The sequence below is a fragment of the Macaca fascicularis genome, chromosome 12, assembly GCF_037993035.2.
Source record: "Macaca fascicularis isolate 582-1 chromosome 12, T2T-MFA8v1.1".
Lineage (NCBI taxonomy): Eukaryota > Metazoa > Chordata > Mammalia > Primates > Cercopithecidae > Macaca > Macaca fascicularis.
This window is the reverse complement of record NC_088386.1, coordinates 115,403,959-115,419,169: the sequence shown is the minus strand read 5'-3', so window position 1 is coordinate 115,419,169 and position 15,211 is coordinate 115,403,959. Positions and strand designations below refer to the sequence as shown.

At 58.1% G+C, this 15,211-nt stretch overlaps 1 protein-coding gene across 26 annotated transcripts in view; it reads right to left on the bottom strand.

The window, feature by feature from the left end:
- Nucleotides 1-15,211, bottom strand: part of SPEG (striated muscle enriched protein kinase) — a 58,859-nt gene that overhangs the window by 6,949 nt on the left and 36,699 nt on the right. For 25 of the 26 annotated variants that reach the window (XR_012421513.1, XM_074010257.1, XM_065526142.2 and 22 more), the window contains 18 exons: nucleotides 14,628-14,747; nucleotides 14,275-14,379; nucleotides 13,505-13,711; nucleotides 12,975-13,098; nucleotides 12,699-12,874; nucleotides 9,630-9,742; nucleotides 9,151-9,319; nucleotides 8,806-8,902; nucleotides 8,496-8,696; nucleotides 7,402-7,459; nucleotides 6,743-6,820; nucleotides 6,464-6,642; nucleotides 5,907-5,933; nucleotides 5,149-5,301; nucleotides 4,920-4,962; nucleotides 3,821-3,889; nucleotides 1,604-3,578; nucleotides 1,197-1,328 (listed from right to left, as the gene is read on the bottom strand). Coding sequence is in view for 25 of the 26 variants with exons in the window: in XM_074010257.1 (XP_073866358.1) it covers nucleotides 1,197-1,328; nucleotides 1,604-3,578; nucleotides 3,821-3,889; nucleotides 4,920-4,962; nucleotides 5,149-5,301; nucleotides 5,907-5,933; nucleotides 6,464-6,642; nucleotides 6,743-6,820; nucleotides 7,402-7,459; nucleotides 8,496-8,696; nucleotides 8,806-8,902; nucleotides 9,151-9,319; nucleotides 9,630-9,742; nucleotides 12,699-12,874; nucleotides 12,975-13,098; nucleotides 13,505-13,711; nucleotides 14,275-14,379; nucleotides 14,628-14,747 (4,026 nt within the window). In the remaining variant the exon portion in view is untranslated. Of the gene's footprint in view, nucleotides 1-1,196; nucleotides 1,329-1,603; nucleotides 3,579-3,820; nucleotides 3,890-4,919; nucleotides 4,963-5,148; nucleotides 5,302-5,906; nucleotides 5,934-6,463; nucleotides 6,643-6,742; nucleotides 6,821-7,401; nucleotides 7,460-8,495; nucleotides 8,697-8,805; nucleotides 8,903-9,150; nucleotides 9,320-9,629; nucleotides 9,743-12,698; nucleotides 12,875-12,974; nucleotides 13,099-13,504; nucleotides 13,712-14,274; nucleotides 14,380-14,627; nucleotides 14,748-15,211 lie in introns of those variants that run through there. The other variant, XM_074010268.1, reaches the window with a different exon arrangement.

The following is a 15,211-nucleotide window of genomic DNA, read 5'->3' as shown; positions in this document are numbered from 1 at the left end:
AGGGGATAAGGTAAGGGGACACTGCCTAGGCAGGAAATCAGCTGCATAAGCAAAACTGGGCCGGGAGGAGGCCCCAGGTGGGAAGGGATCAGCTGTCCCCAGGCCTCTCTGCTGGCTGATCGCTTTCTTTCCCCCTCATTTTCCACCCTCCCTTCCCCACCAGCGGCCCTTCCCTCCCTCTTTTTCTCTCACTGCAGCCCCCTTTGCCCTGGCCAAGGCTGGACACAATCCCTACAAGCCCAGCTGAGGCAAGACTCGACAGCAACTCCATTCTGAGTTGTACCAGGAAATGGGGGAAGAACAGGACTGGTGGCTTGTCAAGATCCTGCACATAGCCTGGCTTCACGGACTCTCTCCTTTCCCGCATGCTGCTCTGGAAAACCCAACCTCCCGAAGCCTTTGCTGGTCATCCTTGAGTAATGCGCCTTTTTCAGGCGGGATGGGGTGACCCCACGTGGGGAATGCCTCCCTATCTGGAGCTCCAGGACACTCAGGCAGAGAAACAGAAGAGGGCAAAGAGCTGGCAAAGAGCTCCGAAGGCTGCTTTTCTGTACAGAAGGGTCAGGGAGGGCCAGTCAGGTGTTCGGAGCTGCAGGGCAATGGAGACTTAGGGGGCACAATACGGGTCGTGGTCCTCTAGGCTGGAGAGAAAGTGAGTGTCTTTGGGTACACACCCAAGCACACACACATCTAAAGGGGAACTGTGGGGGCAGGAGGGCCCTATATCTTGAGCTCCTTGAAAAGTGCAGCCAGTTACAGAAACCTTCTAGGGTCTCCCAGGAGAGAGGAGGCCAGCCCCTGACAGACAGAAGTATGGTGTCCTGAAGCCCCTTCCCAGACCTGGCTGCAGAAGGTCATACAGTTCAACTTCAGCTGCTCCACTTACTAGCCCTGCGACTTGGACAGATCCTTAGCATCACTAAGCCGGTTTCCTCACCTGTACAATAGAGACAATGATACTAATATTTCCCAAGCAATGCTGCAGGATTGAATAAGGCAGCGCTTGAAAAGTGTTGAATAGAACACTTAGCTTCTCTAATGAATGACAGCTACTGCTATTGTTATAGTTGTCTGAGCAGACCCCTTCCACTAGGCTCATCAAGGTGGCCCACCCCTCACCAGCCATGACAGCTCCCTGATATGGGTAGGGGATAGCAGGAGGGGAGGAGAGTCCTCACCCAGCAGGCCTCTATTACCTGACTCACTGCGCACGTACTGGTGACCCAACTCCTCTTGGATGCTGGCAGAGAGGTTTGGTTGCGATAACCCCTTGTCCTTCCGCTGCCGAGAGAAGCCCCAGCGGAGCCGGCTTCGGCTTTCCCCTGGGGCTGTGAAGACCCAGGCCCGTTAGCATTTGCTCAGTCGGTACCAGCAAGTTCACACCTCTCTGCAGCCCTCAGCCCAGAGAACCAGAAGGAACACCTAGCCCCACCCTGCCCTGCTGCCACTCCTGCTTTCCTCCCCTCCAGCCCTGCCGATTCCACCCTCGGGGCCTCAGCCTGCCCCTCGTGGGTGTCCTCAGCCCCTCTGCTCCTCCCACGGCCTCTCTCCAGCGCACCCCAGCCTCCTCTGCACCTGCTGCCCTACCCCTGCCCCTCCTCACCTGAGGAGCCCGACGTGGCGCTGGCCTCGGAGCCCAGGGACTCGGCGGAAGGCGTGGTGGCGCCGGCCTGGGCGGCCAACTGATTGTGCGGAAGGCCGAGGCGCCGCAGACTCTCGCCCTCGGACGTGGCCCTGCGAAGCCGTCCGAATAGCGGTGTGCTGCGGCCCGACGCGCCCCCCGAGTCCTCGCTGCTGCCGCTGCGCTGCAACCGGCTCGACAGCCGCTCCAGGGTGGAGCTCAGCCGCCTGCGCATCGCCAGCACGGGGGAGCCCCGCGCCGAGCTCCCGCCCTCCGAGCTCTCTCCGTCCCCGCCGCGGGCCTCCCAGGCCGGGTGGCGTTGCGAGGGAGGGGTCCGCCGCAGCCGCTGGGACAGTGAGAGCGAGAGGCGGCGGACAAGGCCCGGCTCCCCGACTGCCCTGAGGTCCTGCACCGAGCGCGAGCGCTCAGGCCGTCGCACCAACTCCAGCGGGGTCCCCGCCGGGCTGGGACGGTATATGCCATCCTCCTCCTCGGCCCCGCGGAAGGGGCCGCGCTCCTCGGAGCGGGAGCGGCTCAGCAGCCGCAACCCCCGCGACAGGGGCGATTCGCGGCTGCGCTTGAACTTAGCCTCGAACACGGCCTCCGACTCCAGGTTTTCGATGCTGCTGCTGAGACTGCTGCCTGGCCTGGGGGGCACCGTGGGAACTCGGGCTTTCTCGGCTAGCACCGGGGGAGCCCCGGCTGAGGGCACACGCTTCTCGGGGGCTCCCGGAGGTGGGGAGGCCACCCTGGCAAAGACAGCTGCGTGGGGCTTGAGCTCTGAAGGCGACGCGGCAGGGCCCTGCGGGGGTCCCTGGGCGTGACCTGACAGCTGGAGGGACTGAATGATCTGGGCATAGGGCGTGAGGGGCAGCGCTAGGGTTTGCAGGGCCTCAGGGCGTGGTGCAGGCTTGGAGGCTCGGACTGGTTCTGGCCTGGGCTCTGGGGCCTTGTCTTGGGCAGGCTGGGGTGCAGGGGGCTGCGGGGCATCACTAGGTGTGGTGGCAGAAGGTTCTGCAGACTTAAGGGCACTGGGTTTGGGGACGCTGGGCCGTGCAGGGCTGGATGGCTGGGCCTCACTGAGGGCAGACAGGGAAGGAGACTCCTGTAGCCTACGGGCTCCAAGCCTGGCCACGGGGATCTCGAGGGGCGCCCCCGCTCGGCGGTGCCGACCCCGGGGCTCTGCCTCACCCTGGGAGAAGCTGCTGCTCTTTTGCAGGCCCCTGTTCTCGAGTGGGGGCTGGTGGTGGGGCGCTGCCTCGCTGGAGGCAGCTCGTGCCATCCGGGGATCCCGGGCACGGCCCCCCAGGCTCTCCAGCAGGGGACCCCTGAGGCCGCTGACCTTGCCATCCTCGGGGCCTCCCCGCAGCAGCCGCTGGCGCAGGGCCTGCAGCCTCTGGGCATACTCGCCCTCACCCAGGCCTCCCCGGGCCAGGCGGGTGGCTCCCGGGCTGGGGCTCCGGCGCTGCGGCAGTTCCACAGACGCCGCCTTCTGCAGGCCCCGGCCCGGCTCCCGCGGCCCGGCCCGGGGCAGGGCGCTCTCAGCCGAGCTGCCCCTACGGAGTTCTCCCCGCTTGGGGCTAGCCCCAGCTGCGGGCTCCTGGCCTAGGGAGGGGAGGGCCTCCGGGCTGGGAGCCTCCTGGTCCTGAGAGGGAGCCCTTCCCTGCTCCTGCCAGTCCATGGGGGTGGCAGCCCCAGTCTCTGGGGTCCCCAGAGCCTCATCCTCAGTGGGAATATCGGTGAGGGACACCCGGGAGCCTGAGAACTCGGGCTGCAGTGGGCGGGGCACTGAGGGCAGCTCTTCCAGCTCTTCCTCTTCAGAATCCGAGGAGGATGAGAGCCCCCCACTGGGGGGTGGCCTTCTGGGCATGGTCACCCACACCCGCTCTGGGGGAGCCCGCAGCAGCTCCGGGATGGGGCGCAACACCAGGTGGCATTTGTAGCTGATCTGGGAGCGCTGGAGACAGGTTACTGGAGTCAGACCTGAGGGACCCCTGGGGCAGGATTGTCCCCCCCAGGCCCACCTCAGCCCTGGGGAAGAGGCCTGAGCATGCAGAGGGTCAGGGAACAGGCAGGAAACTGGGTATGGAGCCAGTGAAAGCGAGAAGACAGGAGCAGGAGATGAAGACCCATGGGAGGGGGAAGGCGGTGTTAGAGAGAAGAAGGTGGAAAGCATAGAGGCTGGCCTGCCACACTCACCTGCCACCTCCTCCGGGAGAGGAATAGCTTCAGGTGATCTGTGCTCATCTCTGCGCCCTTTGCCTGAGTCTGCAAACCCAGGAAAGAGGGCTTGAGGGAAAGCTGTCAACCTAGACCCTCCAGGTTTGGCAACAGAGAGGCAAACTCCATGGGGCGGGGTGGCAGGAGAGAGTGGATTGAGCAGCACTGAGTCTGGGCTCCTGGGGTCCCCTTTCCCTTGGGTCTGTCAGGACAATGCCTACAGCCAGGGTGTCCTTAGGGACAAATCCCCTAAAGCCCCCAAGGGGGAGGCAGGAAAGTGGTAGCTCCCAGAGGTAGGCTTCTGAGCTTCCACCAGGGCTCATGGCCCTGTCCTGGTAAACCAGCTGCCCTGGGAGGCCTGTGCTCTTAGGCCCCTTACCTAGGCCCTGGCTCCTCAGCTCCTCTCTGTCTCCATGTAGGGCCAACACCCCAGACATCTGGAGCCTTGGTGGTCCAGACCAAGATGGATGCTTCCCTCGGCTACCCACCCAGGCTCTCTCTTCCGGAGCTCATTTCAGGTCTGAGAAAGGAGGCTCTTAATTCAACTCCTGACACCAGAATGACCTCAGCCTTCAAATCCGCTCCCAAATCCCCAAGACTCCATCAATGCCTGGCACTGTGCCCTGAGGCACTGGGGTTTGAAGATGAATGAGTGAGAACCGAGAACCTGCCCACATGAAGCTCATAACCGAGGGGCTGAGCCTGCCTGGTCACCCCCAACGCTAGTGTGTGGGACCAGTGCAGGACAGAGATGGAAAGGCAGAAGTCAGGAAGACCAGGGTCTGGTCTCAAGCATGGGGGAGAACTCCACTGAGGATGCCCAGGATGGAAAGGTCCAGACGTATGCCCTGGAGTCCAGGATACCCCAACTCCATCCCTGATTTGAGCCTGTTTCCTTGTCAACAAAATGGGACTAATAATGTCTTCCTTTGCAAAGCTATTGTGAGGTTAATAGGTCATATGCATATTCAATGCCTAACGTGGTTACTGCACATAGTAGGTACTCAATAAATAGAACTGTTAGTAACATTCTCCCTCCCTCCACCTTTTGTGCCACCACTTTGCAGACCAGACTCACTTTGAACCAAGGATGTTCTAGGGTCTCCTCTGCGGTAGGTCTCCTGTGAATGAATGAGGATTAAGAAGGGATTTATCATTCAGTCATCCAGTCAGTCAATAACTGTTTGAGCAAACAGGGCTCCTAAGGACTTGGGGGCTTGCATGTCAAGCGGCAGGAGTCTGGGAGGAGCAGGCAGGTGGTATGAGGGTGACCCTGCAGGTGGGGGCTCCCAGGGCCTTGTACTTACAGGCGGTCCTGCACCAGCACTTTGATGAGGAAGCCCCGGGCCTCCCTGCTCAGGCTCAGGAATGTGGTCTCCTCGAAGGCCACGTTGTAGTTTCGGATGTTCATCAATGTTGTCCGGTCATTTTCCCCAACAAACGGGGAGATTCCTGTCAGACTGCAGAGGTGAAGAGGGGTGTCGTGCGGGGCAGGTGGGGACAAAGGGGGATGCCAGTGGGGGCACAGGGCTGGGGACAGGTGGAGGCTCTGGGGTTGTTAGGATGACAGAGGCTGGGCAAATCTGGGTAAGAGGCGAGGCTGCAGACTCTCTTCTCCCCTGTCCCCTCCCCAGCCCCCTGATGGGCAGAAAGGTGGTGCTGCCTTGGGGCCTAGTGGCCTGTGCTTTAGAGGACCTGTTCCATCCATCCTCCAGTGTGGCCTCCCCATGAGTGAAGAGTCTGTGCCAAGGGGATGTGCCCATCCTGAGCTCCACTCCCTTCGAGTCCAAGTTTTAGACACTCAGAGCCAAAGAGTTCCCTGCCTCCATGACCCTGAGCCTGTGCTGGGCTCTCTCCATCCAGGGTGCCCACCTCTTACGGAGGGGTGTGGGGACAGGCAGAGTGTGGGCATGCAGACCAGGGCGTCCAACTTCATGCACATGAGGCTTCTTGCAGTACAAGAAGGAGTGGGGGGTGTGGAAGAGAAGGGGGTGGGCTGTAGCCCTGCAAAGGTCAGGGGTGGACCTGCCAGGAGACTGCTGGGACACTGCAGAGGGGTCCTTACCAGAGGAAGGCAACAACGCCCACAGGCCTGTGAGGAAAGGAGAGTGATGGGTAAGAGGACTGCACCCCTCTGACTGGAAGGGAGCAGTTCTTCGCTACTGCTGACCTGAGTGAGCGGTTACCTCCCTGGGAACACTGCCATGGACAATGGGCACAGGAGTGGCTTCTTCAGGGAGGACCCTGAACCCACAGGTCCAGATATGCCTGGAGAAATCCAGGGTCATGGCAGGGCTGGCCCAGGAAGCCCAGGGAAGTCTGGGGACCAATGGGACCTTGCCTGCCTCACTGGAGGAGGCATGCTGGCTGCTGAGGGCAAGGCGCAGCTTCCAGGGGAGACGAGGAGTCAAGGACTAACAGGGCTAAGGCCTTGAGAGAATGGGGCAGCCCTGACTCATGACGGGCAAGGAGTAACATGGGCAGGAAACCCTGCAAGCAACGCCTCCAGCCCACTGTCAGAAGGAATCCAGGCTCGGTAAATCTCCCTGTCAGTCAGCGCATCCCCGGCACAGCCCCAAGGGCAGCTGCCCTGGCCCACCCAGCCCAGCATGCCAGCCTTACCAGATGTCAGTGACTCCAGACACGGGGCTCTGATTGACAATCTCGGGTGCTACAAACTCAGGTGTGCCATACTGGCAGTACTGGGGCTCTCCTGGAGTCAGCTCCTGGGCATTCCCAAAGTCACAGATCCGCACCTGCTCTTCACCCTCGGCACCATCCCACACCAGCAGGTTCTCAGGCTGGAAGACACAAGGCGAGGTGTGGGGGCCGAATGAACAAGGAAGGACAGTCCACTCCTGGCTCCCACAGGGCCTGTCTGCTCTCCAGTCCCCACCTCACCTTGACATCGAGGTGCAGCACGTGGCTCTGGTGCAGGTAGTGTATTCCCTCTAGAACCTGCCGCATATAGGCCCGGATCTGTGGAAACAGGGGGCCCAGAGTCTGTGGGGGCAGGGCGGTATGTGTCTGATTACCTCCAGGGCGGCAAGCGGTCAGGCTGTGCCTGTGGAGTAGCCTTCAGATGGCTCATGGAAGGGGCTGAAACACAGGTTTGGGGTTGCAAAGATCCAAGGCTACCATGTGCACCGGAGGGTACAACACAATTATAGGGAGGAGCCATCGCATGGTAATAAGTAGAATTGTGCAGTGCACAATATGTACAGCCTGACATGGCAGGACTGCAGCGAGATCAATAAAATCTAGGTGGGGCTCCTTCCAGGAGAAATGTTTGGGGGATGCTTAGGTGATGGAGTGGGAAACAACAGTTAGGAACTGGGCTGGGTTTGCTGAGATTTAGAGAGAATAGTGCAAGTCCCAAATAGACAGGGGTCTGGTATCATTGGATGGGGACTCTGCTGCCTGCCTAACAGTGCTCTCTGCCTCCACCCCTGGCTTCCTGTGGACACAGATGGCATGCTCAGGACCCATTTGTTGATTCTCAAAGCTCAGGTGGGTGAAGGCCGGTGCCCAACCTGGCCCCTGCCACCCACTGCCCTCACCTCAGACTCACACACGGTCGGTTTCCTGGCCATTCGCTCCAGCAGCTCCTCTGTGCAGCTACATCTCAGATCAAGGAGAACAGTGCCCAGCGCCAACTTCCCAGCCCACCCCAGAGCTCAGGGCGGGTCCCAGCTCAGCATGAGGTTCTCCATTCCCTTACAGAAGACCTGATACTAGTCAGAGACTATCTCTCCCCTCCTCCACATGTACCCCCTCCCCACCTCCTGTCTTCTGAGGGCACAGGTGGGACATCCCTGCTTGAACTCCCACTTTCTATGGGATCTCAGACAAGTCACTTCACCTCTCTGAGCCTAGGTTCTCCCAGGAGTAAGACGAGAATGAAATTTCCTCTCCTGCCCACCCTGTGAAGCATTTATAGGGATCAAATTACAGCAGAATTCTGTTGACTGTGGATGGGACTTCTTGACTCTATTTGAGAATGACCTAGAAGGTCCATGACATGGAATAATTTGTCATTTTGCTGAGGTTTGAATTCAAACAGTGCAGGCAGGAGGCTCATGAGCAGGTTACGGTCACCCTGCTACTGGGGTGATGAGCTGATCACCCAGCATCCTTACCTCAATGTGCCTTTGCTTAACCACAGCCTTCAGGAAAGGGTAAAATCTGTTCCTTATGAAAACAGCCTCCAAATAAAGCCAAGTATTGATCTGAAATGGGGTCACTTCAAATATGCAGATGCATTGTACTGCATTTCATGATGAAAAGCATAGGCCACGTGCTAGCTGTGTGACCTTGGGCAAGTTATTTAACCTCTCCATGCCTGTCTCTTCATCTGTAAAATGGGGATAATACAAGTTAACGATAAAATTCCAGGAGATAGGAATATATGAGGATTAAATAGGTTAATATTTGTAAGACTCTTAGAACACTGCCAGGCACACATGAAATGCTATGTAAATTGAAGCTAACAATGGGCTTAAAACTGTTGGTTTTCATAGCAGTCTCCAGATGTATCCCTCCCAATTGTCAATGGGACTACTTTGTAAACTGTAAAACATGTTGCCTATTGGATGTTATAAGGACCAGTCATTTAGGCATGGATCCCCCCAGCCACCAGCCTGTCCCAGGATACAGCTCAGTGACAATGACCAGTCCTCGGCGCCTCTCGAAGGCCTCATGGAAGTAGAGGACACAGTCGTGCTGGAGCCTGGCCAGCAGCCGGGCCTCCCGACGCGCTGATGCCTTTGGCTTGGCCTGGCTGGGGATGAACTTGGCCGCAAACTCCAGGCCGGAGCTACGCTCCACCACACGCCGCAGGTAGGAGAAGGCACCCCTGGTTGACACCGGGAGGGGGTCAGGGATCAGCCATCACTGTGGCCCTCTCCACACCTCCCAGCCCTCAGACCCAGCAGCCTCCACTGGCTTCCCTCCTAGCCCCACACCTGCCGATCTCCTGGTGGATGTCATAAAAGTCGCTGAGTCTCCTTCCTCGATGGTCCTCATCCTCCCCGACCCCCTCGACCTCCATAGCTGTCTGAGCTGGGGCAGAGATGTCATGGTGTTAGGTGGGAGGGGAAGAAAGCAAGCAGGCCAGAGACTGGGACAGGTGGACAGAGGAAGGAGACAGAAGAGGTGCAAGAATGTTGGGGGCTCAAGGTGGAGGGCTGGGCTGGGGGTGTGGTGGCTGAGAGTCCAGGGCTGGCTGCTTCCTGGGCAGAGCATGGCGGGGGTGTCACATCAGATTCCAGGAGGTGGGCGCTTTACCTTTCTCCGGAACACCTGCCCACCTGAATGTACAGCCAACTCTGCTTTGCAGGAGACCTCGCCCGCCAGGTTCCGGGCGGTGCAGGTGTAGACGCCTCCATCCTGGGCCCCCGTGCTGAGCACCACCAGGGAGCACTCATTCTCCTCGTACACGAAGCTCACATGGCTGCTCTCGGTCAGCAGCACTTCGTCCTGCAGAGTTGGGTCTCACCTTCAGCCTGGGCCTGGCCTCACCTCTGCCTTGGGGCCAAGAGCCGCTGTTCCAGACCCCGTCCTCATCTACTCTGGGCAGTGCATCTCTTCCCAGGACCCAGAATCAGCTCCTCCCTTATCTTTCACAGAAAGCCCTGCGCCCCTCAGCTAGTCAGTCCTCTGCATCCCCTTTCCTCCTCCTAACCACGCCTCTGCCCGGGCTCCGCCCTCCTAAGCCTCCCAGGACCCTACCACGCCCCCAGGGAGCCCCTCCTCTCCCTCCCAGGATCAGCCAGCAGCACACTCTGACCTTGTACCACATGATGTCCGGCAGTGGTTTTCCCTCAACCACCACGGCAAAGCGAGCAGTTTCCCCAGCCCCCACCTCCACGTCCTCCATGATGGACTCAAACCGAGGGGCCTCTGAAACACATGGGGATAGGAGTGGGAAGAGAGGGGGCAGAGGATCGGCTTTACCCTGCCTCCTCAGCCCCTCCCTAGAGCCCCCATCAGCGACTGGCTCAGGCAGAACGCTAGACCCCCGCCTCCCAGCAAGCCACCGTCCCCCACCCCCCACCAACTGGGACAACAGAGTTCCCCGCCTGGACCAAGCGCCCCCGCCCCCGTAAATCCAAACATGATGTTCTCCAAATCTCAGGAAACCTGGCACAAGGTGCAGGCTTGCTTTGTTCGACCTTCAGTATTAATTTAGCAGCTTTGAAATTAGGAGATTTTCACACACAAAAGAAATCTGGATTTCCTGCCTTTCTTGAAAAATCAGGACTGGCCATCCTGTGTCGCTCCCGTCACTGCATGAATCCGCGGGCGAGGAGCGGCTCAGTGCTGCCCCCTGTGGGTGGCCGCCCTTCTTCACAGGGCCACCCGCTGGCTTCTGACTACCTGAACTTGGCCCCCTGCAGGTGGCTCAGCCTGTGACCCTGAATTAAGCTCATGGATGGCATTGCCTCTATCTTGGAGTTTTTTTCTCTGAATCTTTGAAAAATGTTTAGAGGGGCTTCTGTTAATAGCACCTGGGAGATGGCAAGATGAACAAGTAACCCCTAAATACCAAACCGTCTAGAAATGGACTCTATCTTCCACATATGATTGTGATTTCATTCTCCATACATATCATGTGGTCATATGATTTCCTGGTAAAGCAGCTTCTAATTCTCATGATGAAATTAAATACATATTGCAATGTGCTTTGCAAAGGAGGCTGTGACTTCCAGGTGTCCTCCGCCAGCCCCTACCCCCAACCCCAGCATGTTTGAGCATCTCAGCTTGAGGAGAAGCAGGATGAGTCAGGTACTTGGGAAGGCAGGGTGGCCAGGTGTGGACCCCCACCCTTCACAGGCACACAGACAACAGGGGAGGCCATCCTGGGGATGGGGAAGACACTGCAGTGAGGTTGACATGGAGGAAGGGGGGCCACCGCTCCACTTGCCCTGTCTGGGTGTGGCAGGGTGGGGTCTAGTGGAATAGGAGTGTCAGTGCAAGCCCCAGCTCCATCTGAGCCCTGGCTGGCTGGGCTCAAATGGGGCTCCATCAGTCACTGTTCCAGCTAGGCTGTGCTGCAGGGCTCTGAGGGCCAGGGGCCCCCCAAACTTCAGGGTTCCTCCTATATCTGGGAAGAAAGGTGAGTCCTAAAGATGAACTGCCAAGGAGTAAAGTGGTGACTGAGTGGAGAGTGCTAGGGACAGGACAGGCAAGGAGGGAGACACTTAAAAGAGCACCCAGCCATCCCACCATCTTCACAGCAGGGCCGGAAGGGTTCCCTGTCTCCTCGTTACACACCCTATTGCCACTTCTCTTCCACTTCACAGATGCCTCCCCTCCCCTCTAGGAATCCTGTCCCCCATGGGCTGGGAGGTGGTGGGCGCAGTCTGTGAAGGTCAAAGCACCTGAAAGTTTCAAGTGAGCTTCAATGGTCTTTTGAAAGCACCAGAAAATGTCCATTTACCCATGATAAGATTGCCTGTTCTAAGTAAAATGTCTCTTTCTTTGCTTTTGGTTGGATTTGTATTTACTCAGCAGGTAACCCTGCTTAGCCCATGTTGATCAAGAGTTCTGAGTGGCAGTTACATATGTCTAGAGTTAATTAACAAATTAGAAAACCAAACAGTTAGTACCTAATGCATTAGATAGCAACTAGTTTGAGAGACTACATCTTTAAAGGAGAAATTATAAAAAGAATCCTAAGGCCCAGTGCGGTGGCTCACACCTATAATCTCAGCACTTTGGGAAGCCGAGGTGGACGGATTACTTGAGGCCAGGAGTTCGAGGCCAGGAGTTCAAAACCCGCCTGGCCAACAGAGCAAAACCCCATCTCTACTAAAAATACAAAAAATTAGCTGGGTGTGGTTGTGCATGCTTGTAGTCCCAGCTACTTGGCAGCCTGAGGCACAAGAATCACTCGAACCGGGGAGGTGGAGGTTGCAGTGAGCCGAGATGGTGTGGGTGACAGAGTGAGACGACTGTCTCAAAAAAAGAAAAAAGAATTATTGCTGCAAACATTGGGAGGCTCTGTCAAACAGGCTTGTGCCAAAGGGCCGCCAGGATCCTCAGGGCTGGCAGTCTGGTGATAAGATGTGCTCATGGGTTTCTTTAAAAACCAACTTGGTCTTCTCATGTTTGTTATATCTGAGATACTATTTCCTATTATGTTTAACACAGGAGCTAGGAGTCAGGCAGCCACACTTGAACCCAGTCTGGTACTTATTAGGTTCTGTGAACTTGGGCCAGTTACTCTTAGCCTCAGCCTCAGTTTCCTCATCTGTAAAATGGGGATAATAACTACCCCATCTCACAAGGCTAATGTAAACATTAAATGAGGCAATACACATAAAGTGCTGAGTACTGAGACTGGCACACACTAGGCTCAATACATCTTTTTTTTTTTTTTTTTGAGACTGAGTTTTGCTCTTGTTGCCCAGGCTGGAGTGCAATGGCACGATCTCGGCTCACTGCAACCTCTGCTTCCCAGGTTCAAGTGATTCTCCTGCCTCAGCCTCCCAAGTAGCTGGGACTACTGGGGCCCACCACCATGCCCAGCTAATTTTTGTATTTTTAGTAGAGACGGGGTTTCACCATGTTGGTGAGGCTGGTCACAAACTCCTGACCTCAGGTAATCCACCCATGTCGGACTCCCAAAGTGCTGAGATTACAGGCGTAAGCCACCGCGCCTGGCCAATAAATCTTATTAGTATGATTGTTGTCATTATTACTAGTATGGTATTTGTATAGCCATGACATGGACAGGCCTGAGGACATGGGTTTGGATCTGCAGCAGTATCAGGCGGGTTGTGTACCTGGGAGTGTGAGGAGAGAGCTTTGGGCCTTTGAGGGAGACTAGGAAGAAGGACCCGCTGTCACCCACCTGCCAGCTCCAATGTGACCGAGCAGGTCTGCGTGCCGTGACGGTTTCGGGCAGTGCAGGTGAGGGCCCCCATGTCCCGGCGGCTCACCCGGCAGATCCGAAGACAGTACTGGTCATCATCTGGCTGGCTCAGCTCGTACACACCTGCCCGTGCCTCTAGGAGGGCCCCTCGGCAGCTAAGGGACACATGACAGGGAGGTCACCCAGATCTTGCCCCAGGAAATTCTGGCCAGGCTGGGCCAGACCTGAGCAGCCACATGTGGGAAAGGGGCTCACCTCCTCCAGACGACCTGGGCCTCCACATGGTTGAATGTGACGGTGACACTGGCAGGCTGTCCCTCCACCACATACACGACGTCCGGTTTGTCCAGCACGGCAGGGGCCTCCTCCAGGGGTGGGCCTGGGAGAAGGAGAGTGCAGGCTCTGTGCTGGGCTTGACGCCAGGTCCTCAGCACACACCACTCCTTTAACACCCCTCATCAACACTTGAGCTCCGTTTTTATAGATGGGGAAGCTGAAGCTCAGAGAGCTTTAGCGATTTGTCCAGGGAACACAGCCAGGGAGTGGCAAAGCTGGGGTTGTGGGGTTGGACTCCAGCGGGCCCGATCCCAAAGCCTGAGCTTCGGCCACTGTGCCCTGCTGCTTTCAGGAGGGAGAAGGAAGTGTATAGATGGGCCAAGGTCCTGCCCAGCCTGGTTGCTCCTGCCAGATACCATGTGCAGGCCAGCCCTTCAGCCTCCACCACAGGGCCCCGTTCCCCATCCCAGCATCTCCCACCCCTACCCAACAGGAGCACCCAGGCTCACCGTGCTCCAGCAGCTGTACAGGCTCAGAAGGGGGCGAGGGCTTGCTGCTGCTCTTGACAGTGGTGCTGAGGACCCGGAAGATGTGCTGGACCCCCTTACGCAGCCCCGTGGCTGCCCACCCTGGCTCCCGCAGGCCTGTGACCAGTGCCGTCCACTGGTCCGAGCCCAGCACCTGGTGCTGCACTGTGTACGTTAGGGAGTCCGGGTCTGGCGGGAGAGGAGCTACTAGAGACTGGTGTTACACGAGCAGCACCCCCTCCCCATCCAGCTGGACTGGGACCCTGGAACTCATCATTAGTCTGCTCTGAGGACATGCCTCAGTCCCTGCTGTTGCTTCCTCTCTGTCCCCCAATCTGCTCTTGCCCAGCCACTTCCCTGGGATGTTTAGAGCCAACAAGATACCAGTTACAGGTACAGATGGGGCTGGAATTGAACTCTAATTCCTTGATACCTGAGGCAGGGAAACTGAGGCAGAGTGGAAGGAGATCCTGGACAAGAGGAGGAGAGGGCATTTGCAAGTCCTGACCCAAGCACCCAGTCCCTCTGAGAATAGGAAGGGAATGTGGCAGTGCCCCGTGCCTCCTCTCCTGACCCAGAGCGAGAACACCATGCACCGTGGAGAGAAGACGGGCAAAGCTGTTCCTGCCAGCATTCCATCAGCTCCTGCCCCTGCCCATCTGCTTCTGGGGTCTGGCCCCCATGGTGCCCTGCCTGAGCCTGCGCTGTCCACACCCCTTCCCCACCCATGGCCCTGTGCAGCCCTGACCCACCAATGGCCATGTCCAGACTCCTGGGGGGGTTCCATGTGAGTGTGACCATCCTCCCCGTCACAGCCACCACCTGCGGGGCACCATCTGGAGGGCCTGGGACCACATCTGAAAGCCACAGGTCAAATGTCTGCTGGGCCCAAGGGCCCAACAGCCCCACAGGATCACCAAGCCTCAGGGCAGGAGTCTAGGGCCTGGGGTCTCAGCCGCAGGGGCAGGGGCAAGGGCAAGATGGGGGGGGGTCCCCAGGGGATGGAGGGGAAGGGAGCTGATGTGGAGGCCCCTTTCCCTGAGACCCCAGGTAGTGCCAGAGGCCAGGCTGTGCATGCAGCTGACCACGAGGGTGCCTGCCTCACCTGTGACATACAGGTGGGCATAGCAGGCAGCTTTGCCCAGCTTGTTGGCGATGACGCTCTTGTAGACACCGGCGTGCTGAGGCCCCACAGCAGGGAACACCAAGCGATGGACATCCCTGTCTGGTGGGGGAGGGACAGTGACACTGGGCCTGAGCCTGGAGGATACCTTGAGGGGTAGGCCAATGCCATCCCGGGCCTGGTCCCTCATCCCCATCCACTGTAGGGAGGAGGCGAATGGGGAAGGATGGGGCAAGGATGGGGCAGACAGCAGGAAGTGCATCCACAGCAAACTCCGGGTCCCGGCCCGAGCTGGCTTCCAAGTGTACATCTGCCCTGACCCCTCTGGTCTGTTCCTCCAGTGTATCAGGCCAGGCAACTTATCATCTTTGCTTCCTCCTACACTGGGCACCCTCTAGGGTCCCTGCCCCTGTTGACTGGCCCCTCGTCTCCCCACCTCTGCAGGGTCACAACCTCTATGTCAAAACTCGAACAAGGTTTTGCTCCCAAGGCCCCTCCCCTAAGCCCTTCTTCTCCATCCCCAGGCCACTGCCATTCTGTCTCCAGCGCAGCTGCAGGGAAGCCCT